Source organism: Pterocles gutturalis, unplaced genomic scaffold, assembly GCF_000699245.1.
Source record: "Pterocles gutturalis isolate BGI_N339 unplaced genomic scaffold, ASM69924v1 scaffold37781, whole genome shotgun sequence".
Lineage (NCBI taxonomy): Eukaryota > Metazoa > Chordata > Aves > Pterocliformes > Pteroclidae > Pterocles > Pterocles gutturalis.
The window spans coordinates 1-12,527 of record NW_010101742.1 but is presented as its reverse complement, the minus strand read 5'-3'; the positions used below and the strand labels follow the sequence as shown (position 1 = coordinate 12,527).

At 38.1% G+C, this 12,527-nt stretch overlaps 1 protein-coding gene across 1 annotated transcript in view; it reads left to right on the top strand.

Moving 5' to 3' along the window:
• Positions 1-7,209, top strand: part of SSR1 (signal sequence receptor, alpha) — a 9,620-nt gene extending 2,411 nt beyond the window's left edge. The window contains exons 4-9 of the mRNA XM_010084292.1: positions 1-61; positions 876-952; positions 2,662-2,740; positions 3,698-3,791; positions 4,354-4,368; positions 6,435-7,209. The exon at positions 1-61 is cut by the window's left edge and continues 223 nt beyond it. Coding sequence (XP_010082594.1) covers positions 1-61; positions 876-952; positions 2,662-2,740; positions 3,698-3,791; positions 4,354-4,368; positions 6,435-6,502 — 394 coding nt within the window. The 3' untranslated portion in view covers positions 6,503-7,209. The remainder of the gene's footprint in view (positions 62-875; positions 953-2,661; positions 2,741-3,697; positions 3,792-4,353; positions 4,369-6,434) is intronic.
• Positions 7,210-12,527: the final 5,318 nt, after the last annotated feature.

Below are 12,527 nucleotides of genomic sequence, written 5' to 3'. Positions count from 1 at the left end.
TGAACCTATGGGTGGTCGTCCATTTGGACTAGTTATCAATCTCAACTACAGAGATGTAAATGTAAGCCTGATGTTGTAATCCATTTTAATCTTTCTAGTTGATGTGGAAATGTCAGGAAGGAACTGCTTAGGCAAGTTACTGCCTCTTCAGACAGTGAATGCCTTTGTGGTTTTTAAGCAAATCAGTAAGCAACTGTCTGTGTTTTGCAATAGCCCCCCATATACACTTAATTCTGTGTATGTTAAACTTGAAGTCATGTCAGCAGTAGAAGCTGGAATGCCTTACAACTATGCAGTTGTGGGCTGTACTCATTTAACCAAAAAAAAAAAAAACAAAACCAAAACCACCACAAAAAAACCTCTAAAGCTTTCTTTAGGATAACTTAAATTTCACTGTGCCTTTGAGATTGGGCTTTGATAACAAACTTCACTGTTAGCCTGAATCCTATCTGCAAACTTGACTTCAAGCAAATAAATAACCAGTAGTTGCAGTCCAGGGGAAGACTATCCAAAAGCAGAAATGGGGATTGAAAATGGGTTTCTTTTCTCTTTTAGTGCAGGTCAAAGTTGAACAGGCTTCTGTACCTTTATGTTTTTGTTGTTTTAATAAGAACCCTTTGTATGTAATATCTCATGTTATAGGAAATAACATATTGAAGGCCAGATGTGCCTTTCTTGCTACTATCTTTTCTTTTTACTGGCACCAAAAAATGCATTTTTATGTGTTGAGTCAAACTTGCACTGCTTATAAACTTAATCAAATTTTGTGCAAGAGTTACTACTTTCTAGAGTTTTTCCAAGAACATGGAAAAACATAAACATTTTTATATGTGGTCAATAAATAAATCTAAAATGTTATGTGGAAACTGTTTTAGGGCAATGTGTTTCAAGATGCTGTCTTCAATCAAACTGTTACAATTATTGAAAAAGAAGATGGGCTGGATGGAGAAACGTAAGGAGGCTGGAGATTCAAGTTTAGTTGGTATACTGGTGGAACAAGTTACTGATAGTGCTAATGAGAATAGTTCTTGTATCCTCATTTTATTGAATGTTAGGTGTACTGTCGTTTGCTGATGGTGTAGCACGCGTTTGACTTGTACAACATTGATAGACTGAAAACATGATCTTTTTCCCCCAAGTAAGATCTGTATTAATACTAGGGATCTTCAGGATTTATACTATGTCACTGAGCAGTTTACACATCTGCTTTGGCTTAGAGAGCTTAAACCTGGACTAGGACCTAACATTGTACAGCTGCATGGCAATTCAAAGCTGTTGAGCTTTGGTTATGCTACTGCGCTTTTTCCTAAGAGTTAAAGATGCAGAGGGTCTGTAGTATGGGGCTGTGGGTCCCACTGTGAAGACTGGAATAACTTGTTTCTGGAGCACTCCAGTATAATGCAAGACTACAGAAATTGAAAGATGTATTTGGAGTATGAGATAGAGGAGCTCACAGTCATTCTTTGTTGCGCTAACCCCTGTCTGTAGCAGGTATCTTTCAGGAGTGGTTTTTTCTGTCTTAAAGACTAAGTACATCTGACACACATTATATGTTGCAAGCATATGCTGTGCTGATACGATTTGAAATATTCTAACAATGGAGTGTAATTTTAGGAGAACCTGTGAGTTACAAAAAAAATCTTCAGGAATACTTGTAGACAATGACAACTATTTGAATTCTTCTGCCACCAGCAGAAACTGCCTGCTGAGCAATCTTCCTTTTAAAAAGGTCAACCAAAATAAATAGGTGTTGCATTAATTAATATTTCTCAAATAGAATAGCATCAATGAAAAAACAATTCATCACATGAAAATGTGTGGTGCTCTGATAAAGGAGCTCTTAAAAGAATTCCAATTATTAGAACCAGTTTGAGCTTGTGTCCCGTGAATAGATAATTGAACATTCCTGGTGTGAGGTAGTTAAGTCTCTTCTGTAGCCTAACTCCACAATTTCCTTTGAACATCTTAACTCAGATTTATGACAACTTGGAATAGATTCTTTTACCTGTAAACTCCTGCCTGTTCTCTAGATTAATTTTAGATCTAATTTATGTTCACTTCTTGGTAAGCATCAGCAAGTATTTTGGGTAGAATTCTTCAAAACAAACCAAAATACACAGATTTAAAAACTGTTTGTGTGCATAGGTAGAATTCTAACTGTGGAATGCAGAGCAAGATAAGCTAGGCCTTTCAAAGCTCTGCCAATAAATGTGTATCCTGGCAGTACTTGCTTTGCAGTAGCATACTAAAAGCATGTAAAAGATTTTTAAGGGTTTTGTAAGTGATTAAAGCTGTCACAAACAGAAATACTACCTGTGACCCAACATCTTGAGACATGATACTGCAAGAGTTCTTGCCGTTACTAAATTTCAATAATTATTTATAACAGCTTCCCAGTTTATACAACATTTTTTCAAATGTTCTGTTATTCAGAATTAAACTTGGGATTACAGTTGCTGAAATTGAGGTCAGAATAATTAATATTTGTTAGCGCTTCATTTTCAGATTCTTTTTTTCCCCCCCACCCACCCCCTGCAAAAGTTCTTGGGAAAGATCAAGCAGGCATGTGGCCAAAGGTAGACTTAGTTTGTGTGCCTCTTTGTAAACTCTCTTAAACACTTAAGATTTTTACATAATGGTTTCTTAAAATTTTCTTTAAAGGATCTTCATGTACATGTTCCTTGCTGGACTTGGACTACTTGTCATTGTTGGCCTACATCAGTTACTAGAATCTAGGAAGGTAGGTAGTGTATTTTGTCTATGTGCTTGCTAATACAAGACTTTACTGATATGAGAAGAGAGCAGTTCAGTAGTTGCTTCTGGCATACAATGGTACAGGTAGTTACTTTTAGAACTAAGACCTTAGATTACTGGGAAAACTAGAGGATTTCTTAATGTTCATAATTGGAGATGTATAGATTGCTTACCTAATGTTCTTTGAGTCTGCTCTTTGGCATCACACTGAAGTGGTTGAGTTGGAAGTGAGTGCAGCTACTGATTCAATACTGGGTAGACTTTCCCCATGCTCGTTCTTTCTATCTATTAGTTTAATCTAAGTCAAACTTTGGGGGAAACAGCTGTCATTCTTACCAATGCTTTGCTGTAATGTTGATTAGGGCATTCTGGATTCCCCTTATAATGCTGTATCAGCTAAAGGATTGTCCGTGTAAATGGTCTGGCAAATAAAAGCCGTTGAAAGCTTAAGTCTCATCTGCATGCAGTGCATAGGCTATGTCTTCATGCAGTCTGGCTTATGATACTTTTGAAGTAGCTTCCCTTGGGAAGAAGTATGGAATGATAATTGTGCTTAGAAATCTATTCTGCAAGGTGACGTATGAGAATTTTGTGCTAATGTGAGAAAGTATAACAAAAACAGTCATTCCAAAGTTTGATTAATCATCAGCCGTTTTTTCGTAATAGATATAGTGAACTTGCCCAGGCACGCATGAAATCTTGGTATCTTTGTGTGGAGTAAGTATTGCGAGGCATTAGAAGCAGTAATGCCAGGTTTAGGTGAATAAATTTCTAAAAGTAAAGATAATTAAAGCTAAGCTACAAAGACAGCCTTGTACATGGACTAGTCTTAAGTTTGTGTCTTAGTGAAATAACTGCAATTCATTAAATGTAGCATCATTAGTTGTTTCTAATACTTGTGCTGTCAAAACTTTGTGCAAAGACTTCTTTCTTGAATTTTCAGAGGAAAAGACCAGTACAGAAAGTAGAGATGGGAACATCAAATCAGAATGATGTTGATATGAGCTGGATTCCCCAGGAAACTTTAAATCAAATAAGTAAGTAAGCCCTCCACAAACTAGAGCGTAACAATTCGTCGTAACTGAATGAGTAGCTGATACCAACTTCTCAGAACAGCATACCTCTCTTCTAGGGAATAAGACGTCTGAAGCACTGTGCTTATTGATTAGGCTGTTACATTAGCAGCTTATTCTTGTACAGAACGAACTTCACTGGTTGATCCAATAATGCTGTCAGTGACTCTTACAATTTGTTGTGTAGACTCTTTTTCAACAGTATAAAATTTCTACCCAACACCTGGATCACAAAGGAGGTTTAAATAGGAGAAAATATCTATCGTCTCAAAGTTTCTGTAAGTCATTTGTAAGTTTGCCTATAGACCAAAGTTTTAAATAATCATTAGAATTGTGTATTAACTAAAGCCACATTAAGACTTGGTATTAATGTCCTTCACGAGTCCAAAATAACTAAGTTCTATTTGATACCTCAAATGCGAACAGTAAACCCAGTATGTGATTTCTTTAGACTATTTGTGTGTTTGTGGATATTTCTAACTTCTCTTGCTGTTTTTTTTTCTGTTCTGCTTTCCTGTGGCTTCAGTGCAGAGTAGAAGAGGTGAGGCAAACTCTGATCTAAGGAGTGGAAGTGCTTAATGTGTTGTCCATGTGATGATTAGGCATAGATAGAAGTACAGCTTCCAGCATGCAGCAATTGTTGATGTAGCATGAACAGTAAAAATTACAGAACAGATGCATGCAACCACACAAACACATTTTACATACATATAAACTTATGTTTTCATATATTATAAATATGCGTATATGTACTATTTCTGGTTATATTGTAATAATGTCGTTTCAGTAGAATATTGCTGAAGTACTATTGTCTCCTCTGACAGTTCCCAGAACCCTTTATCTAAGATGTAGACATGTATGTTGCCTTCCCTGCTACCTTAGTGATGTTACATGAGGGAGGTGAACTGATGGTGACCAATGGCTGAACACACCTTGTTTCAGTGAGAAACAAACTTCATTCTTGGGTGTAAGAGTTTAATAGTAAGACTTACCTTCCTGGGTCTTCCTTATCCCAGGTGAACTCCCATCACCAGTAGCATTGCCTGGTGTGACGTGAGAGCCTCACTTAAACCAAAGTGCATCTTAGACAGGGAGAAGTGCTTTGAAAACCCTTTGCAGGAACTACCTTTAATTGAGAAAGATTCCTGTTTTGATGAAATAAGCCTGTTCTGAGCTTCATTCAGTGTAGAAGGGCTAGAGGCCTTAGCTCTGATGTGGAGTTGTGCTAGGAGTTGATGACTTCACTTTTTTGATCCTTTCACCCTTCTAAACTGTACTTGGCATTACATAGGTATAAGGACTGGTGTTTTACTTCTGAAAATGCAAGTTTTCTTGTACATTGCCTTCTGTGAGACACAGGAATGATAGTATAAAGTCTAGACATGGGGTTTTGAAAAGCCTCAATCTAGCAAGAAAGACTGAAGTTCTAGATGCTAATTTTTTCCAAAGAGCAAGCTGTCTTTAAATTGGTTCAAAGCCTGGCAATGTTTGGATTCTCTCCCCCATCCCTTTCTTAAGCTAGATAGGTGTGTGTATCTTAATACCTGAACTCTGGGAAAAACTACTGTTTAAGTTCTTAGTTGTGGTTTTCTTTAGCCCCAGTTTAATTTTAACCAAAACTCTACACTAGAATCCTTTAAAATACATGGCCTTCAAGATCCTCAGATGTTCTTGACTATTTTATTGTTGAAAGACACTTCATACTGTACTGACTAGCTTCTAACAGCATGATGGCTACTCCTTGTGTTTGCACATATGCTGAAGAGTGAAATTATTGCAGATAGTTCTGATCACAAAAATGTGCATTTTGAAGTCAACAGATATAATTAGAAATCACTTTAGCACTTAATACAAAGAACTGTAGTTTCTTTACAGTATTACAAGGATTGAAATTCTGCCTACATAAGGACCATCATTGTAGAGGACAATTATAGGCCTGTTGTAGTCTTGAAAGTAGGATGATGCTTCTGACATCCAGTGATCATACAGCTAAAGCTTCCCTGTGTGGGATATCTGATTACAAAGTGACATAGTCAAGTGTGGATGCTTCCTGGAAAAGTGTGTTTTTCACAATCAGAACACTTCTCTTCTGCTGTTAATCTGCATGAATGTGGAAATACTTCATGCAACACAAAGGTATCTAAGGGAGGGTCAACCACATATTCTTCAGGCAGGTGAACTCATAAACTAGTAATGATCAAAATAATTAACTTTGTAAAAGTGTAATTATTTAACATGAAACTTTTCTAAACAGCAGAGCATGCAGTTCCATCAGGAGGTGGTGTGGGGTTTGGTTTGTGCAGGGTGGTGGGGTTGGTTTTTTTTTTTTTTGCATTTTAGTAGCTGGCAAATTGAACAACCCTCACCCTAGAGTTGCATGTTACAGAACAGGAATGTTATTTCTTTTTTTTTTACCTTCTATTTAGGATGCTAATAGTGAAAGCCTTAGCAAATTGTTTGAAGTGGCTTCTCTGTGGTGATGCATTGCACTAGAAGGGCAGTTTGGCTTGTGTTTGGAAGGGAGAAAAATACATGGTCATATACCATCTAATCTGAAGTAGCTGTAGCAAATGATGCAACTATGGTTTTTCTCTTTTTTTAATTTAGATAAAGCTTCGCCAAGGAGGTTGCCCTACAAGAGGGCACAGAAGAGATCAGCAGGCTCTGATGAGTAAATGTTAACTAGTACAACAGTTGAACCTTTACTAATCCTGCCTGTTTGGGTTTTTTGGATTGGAGTAGTGCAGAGAATTTGCATCACCATAAGGAAAATACTGCTAAACATTTGGACTGAACCGATTAACTGAATGGTGTTAATATCACTGAAAATGCACTTCTCTTTTTTTGTTGATTGTTGGGGGGTGGGGGGCCATTAAGATTTGTGCCTGCGTGTGTAAGCAGTTGGTCTTAACAGAACCACATTACCTGAAATGTGCCTTTAGAGTTCTTTGTAATGCTGGCTTGTCATCTGTACACTGTCTTTGAATGATTTTTCTTCTCCCCCTAATCTGAATGTCTGTGAATTTAAACTGTCTTGATTGTATCATGTCTGTATCAGAATCTGTATGCATTTTTCTTTTTCAGTAAGTAACTTCATTCTCTACAGTGTGCACACACTGAAGTTGGTGTGTGTGGTCCTATTTCAGTGGTGAAGCACTGATCATCTAGATTTCTGCATAGTTTGCATTCTAAAGGCACAATTGGGTATAGCTGCTTGTAGTGGTAGATATTTTGCTGCTGTTTTGATCTGGGCATGCAGTGACCTAAAAATCTGAATTTACCTGCATAGGTGTTAGGAAGACTCTTACACAGCAGCAGAACTTGTGAAGCATGGAATTTGTGTGCTGAACTGGTATTACTACATAATTTTTTTTATACCCAACTTGTTAAATGGTTAGTTACCGAGTTGTGCCAGCAGTTTAGGCATTCTGATCATAGTGGTAGTTCTGCAACGTTTACTCAAGAAATCAGTGAACAAGCCCAAATAACTTTTCAGTAGGTTCTTGGTTCTCTCACAAAACTGTTAACATCATATGTATCAAAATGTGGACTTTTCTTAAAGCTTTACATGGGGCAAGGACTTTGCATTTACTGTACACACTTGAAACTGAATTTGAAAAACTGTTGGCTTCAAATAATATTTTTAAATGACAAACTAATTCACTCTTTGCAGTTTTTAAATCTCAGACTTCTTTCCACTGGTCAGTACATTGCTCTGAGTTATTTTATCAATCATCCTGTCCTTCCTACTCATACCACAGATCCATATCCATTGCTGACCGCATGTTAGTTCAGTAGTAAAGCAGAAAAGCTATATGCAGTCAAAATGTGGCAGGCACAGCTTAAATGATTACCAGGTACTGAGGTAGTGGATGCACATCCATTGCATTCAAGAATTTTAACTGACAGTAAAAAGAGCAGATAATACAGAGTGTCAGTTTCAATTGTTTGCATCTCAACTGCATCCCTTCTGTGTCTGAGGGTATCTGGACACTTGATTTCAAGAAGAGGCATTGATTTGAGACCTGTTTTCTTTTTTTCCTCCCTTTCCTGATCCCAACATGTTAAAGTGCTCTTTTAGGTCTACACTTGCTCTGCAGGGACTGAGCTTCTGAGCAAGGAGAGCTGAGCAATACTTGCAAATCATGTCATAGCATGTTTGAAGTATCTAAGCTCTGAAACTACCTGTACTGGCACTATTTTACTGTATGCTTTGCCAAATGAACTGTCAAGCTGTTCTTGACTCGTCTTGCTCTGGAAAAGATTAGAATGGGAAAAGCAATCCCAAAGATGCTTTGTTCAGCTTCCTGATAAGACAGCTAGCCCAGGCAGAATATTTTTAATAGTTAAGATTGCTGAATTGTCATACAGATCACTTAGCAAACAGTTGAATGCTACCTTCATCAGAGGTATCTCCACTCAGATTGTGTGGAACAACTTTGTTTGCCTTTATGCGGTGGTACTCCAGGAAAAAAAGACAAAGGATCAGAACAGATGATACTAATTTGTAATACCCTGGTTTTATCTGTTCAAATAAATAGTTTAGCCCTTACTCATTGAGTTTAGGAGCGAGTTAGGCTTTTAGAATTCTTACAATGACCAGGACCTAAGAGAAGCTGAAGGGCTGAAGCACTGCACAAATAAGATATAAGTGTTGGAACATTTCAGTTTTCTTCTCTGCACTCAGTGGTTAACATCAAAATGCTTAAGTTCCAAGCATGAGAGAAGAGACAGTTTAGCAGCTTGCATAGGAACTAGCAATGAGAAAGTCCGGTTGTACCAAGACTGTTTTCTGGTCATACAACTTGGCATTTGGAGTAACTTTCTCAGCCAGAAGCAGTTCATAAGAACAGTGGCTGGCAGTCCACTACTGCTCATGATAAATGAAGTAATTGTTTTGATTTCCTTTTCTTGTTAGTTTGCTGCAGTTGAAATTTAGCAATAACATTCTAGCATATAGTGGTCATTGAACTTGAGCATCTCTTACATTATTTCTAGTGAATAAGCCAGTCTGTTACCCTCAGCTTTCTTCAAATGGGAGAACACTTGTTGTTTTATCATGTTGGTTAACAATTTTTATTTTGGTACTTGAATTTTCTCCTTGCTTTTTAAACGCAGATAGCTTAGCATCACAGGTATGTTACTGGATGCCATTTTTATTATTACCAGCTGAGTAGGGTGTAGTTTCATTTGCTTTAACATGGAACAAATAGCAGTTCTGCCTGTGTCTGTGCCCCCCCTTTCCCTGTGGTAGCAAAAGCATTTGTATAATCTAGCATTCTTACCAGCCTGGCTTTCAGCAAGCTTACTATACAGCTGCTCATGTGAGGTTATGAGAAGAGGAGCAAAGACTGAAAGATGTGGACTAGGGCTTCTTCCTTACTAGTAAGAGATGCTAAACTGGTTTTAGAACACAAACTATGGCCTTAGTGTGAAGGACCACTATTAAATCCTTTCTCACAGCTCCTTGGCTAATTCAAAAAGCTGTAAGGACTTAAGTCTACACTTGAGGTAAGAAAAACTCCTTGAGAATTCATGTCCACAGTAGTAGCAAAGCATTGTTTAGCTAGACTTGAACTGCATACTTGTAGCCCTCTGTATGCTGTCTGCTTTGTGACAGCCATTCATTTTTTCCCAGTATAATTTAATCTGAGAGAGTGGCCACTGTCAGATGAAGTATCATCTTTATTCTTCATGTACAAAATAATTCAATTGTAAGCCATGGAGGTGAATGGAGCAGACTGGTAATGGCAGGGCTTCTCCTTGTTTCAAAACAGTTATGCTGAACATCTTCCTTACCTTGGAATGGATATAATCAAAAGTATCATTCACTGTTTATTCTTGGAATGCATTGTGCTAAACACAGTGCTGAAGTTGAGAACTTTGAATTCAGGGAAGCAGCAGGAAAGTCAAGTACTAAGGTAGGCTGGTTGTCCTGTTTTTCGGTGTGCTTGATGTACTGAGCAACAGTGAAGAGTCTGCTCTCTTTTCTCCTCCAAAGGAAGGACAGTACCTACCTCGTAGCAGTGACATAAGGGCTGTTTCAGGAGTGTTTTGAGGTTACTTGAGACTTGCACAATACACTTCATAGAGATAGTAAGAATAGCATTAGTGTAACTTGATAACTATGTAGATTCACGTTACACATTTTATCCCCTCACTGAACAGAATTTAACAGCTTTACACTAAGACTTTTCTTAAATACACAGAGGAATTGCACCCAAGTTACAGAGGAGAGCAAAGCCAGAAAGGTCTCTTAGTTTCTGTGAGAGTTTGTGTGGGCTAAATAATTCTTCTGACATTTTTCCATTTATCTCTAAGTTTTCCCAGGGATTTTTTTTTATCAAGTGATATCAATGATTGTGTAGATACAATCAGTTGTCAGTTCAAGAGTGACTGATTGTTTTGGCTGATTAAGTTCAGATGATGCACTGCAACTGAAATGTTAATTTCTTACCTGGTGACTTTCATTTATAAGTGAGATCAGATATCTTGAAAATGGCTGCAGGTTTTTGTAAAGTAAACTTGATTTTTTTTTTCATAGCATTGTGTAGCTTTTTTTTAATAAAGCATGATTATGGCACCAAAAAGCCTGAGTGCTATGCTGGTGCTCTTTTCATTGATACACAACCTGTAGTAGCAAATATGCAAAGAGTGGAAAACATGCTATTCTTAAAGAGCTGCTTTTCTACAAATGTATGTGGAGTAGGAATAATAGCAAGAAAGTATTCTGTGATGTTTTGAACAATGGGCTAATAAAATTAGTCGTTACAATTCTTTATAAGAATAAGGGAGGGCCCTGGGAAAATGCTCTGTAAATTCTTGAATCCTGATCTGTTAAAACTGAGCCATAGTCCCCTGTATTTTCAGAAAGAATAACCTATTGCTGAACCTTAGTCAGCATGGAAAGGATCTGTTGAGATGCTTAAAAGCTGCTGAAGCACAAGGTGATAATGGCCACATCCCTATGGCTGTAAAGTGCATGCCATTGTCTGACCAACCAAGCTAATATTCCAGGTGGTAACACTGAAAGTAGCAGTCCAAGCACGTGTACTGCGCCCAAAGAGAAGAAGGTAAGACTTTCTGGGGAAAAAAAAAAGCTAACAGAAGCGAAACAAAAATGGCTTAAAAACAAAGGATGCTGAGAATCCTGTATTTGTAAATTACATTTTGGATAAAATAAGGGAAAACTTAAAAGCAGATTTTTTTTTTTTTTTAGATCCCAGAGAATATAAGAATAACTTTCTTTTTGAAGTCTGCCTCATCTTTCTGTGGAAAGATGACACCAGATTGAGACTTCATATTGGTCTCTTGCTTCTAAGCTAGTTGTTGCAGTCTCAGTTTCAGCAGGCTTTCTGTCCCCTCATGTTAGTAGCCTTGATTATAAATTTATATTAACCAAAATGCAGTTTAGCACTACAACATTCCAGTCCTTTAACTGGTGAGAGAAAACTGAAACTTAACCTGTGTTTCCTTATGACATGTGGTCTGTTCAGCTTACATGGAAACCACAGCTTGCCCTGCCTTCCCTGTGCCACTTAAATGCAGTGGAACCATAAAGAGCTGGCTCTTTCACATAGCAAAGAGAATACTGGAGTTAATGTATGTAGCCACACAAGTGTCCGAACAAGATAAATTTTCAAGGTAACCTCAGTGTCTATTCCAGTAAAACAGGTCCAGTCCTGCCCCACAGGGCCTGGATGGAGCTAGGCAGTACAGTTTTCATTCAGATTAAGCTGTGTTGGTGGACCATGTGTGATTAAAGCTTTTACCTTGAAGACAAAATACAATACCAGGTTCACTAGATGAAAGTATTATAGTCTGCAATACCAAAAGCTGCCGGCTGAGGGATCTCCCAAGCCAGTGACAGCTGCTTGTTGTTGTAACAGACAAGCACAAGAGAGCTTCAGTCCCTTCTCAAAGAGCGGGGTCCAAATGGATGGGCTGTGTGTCCAGCTTCTCTTAATCATTTCTTGCTGTATCTTGGTCATTGAAGTGAGCACTACGTTTTTCTGTGTTTTTAAGAAAATAATTGACAACATGAAACTTCAACTCTGAAAAGCTGTAAATATTAGTGTTATGCATTTGCTTCCAAAAAAAGTCAGGTCCACATTCTGTCATCAGCTGGAGTAGTTTTCCATGAAAGCTGAATTAAAGAGTCCAGTCCATGCAGAACATTCCTTGTGTGAGCCTGGATCCACCGCACAGGAGGAGCAAGCAGTGCCCAGGACCTTACCCTGGCAGCATGTTTGATCCCAGCCTCTGCTGGCAAGTCCACCCATAAGTTTCCAAGAGAGACAGAAAGAAAGAACAAACTGTTTTCTTTAGCAGAAGTCTACACAGAAAGGAGGAAAGTCTTGAAATACCCTATCACAGGTTTCCATTGGAAAGGAAAATAGCATCTGATGACTCTAACAGACAGTATAGCAAACTGTCACCAAAATAACAGGTTATCATTAGAAGCAAGTGTAAATACCGTGACAAACTTGATTATGAAGTGTGTTATGTTTTCCTTAAACCCAGTGTGTGTTCCACTGCATTAGCAGTCTGGCAGTTTGTGGCACTGGAGTATCCTATTGCTACCACCCCCCACTAAAAGGTACAACGAGGATGAAGTGTGAGGCATCAGCTGCAGTCCCACAGCCAGAGCAATTGCTGGCTTCACTCGGTACTGTTATTCCATGCTCATACAGGGTAAGG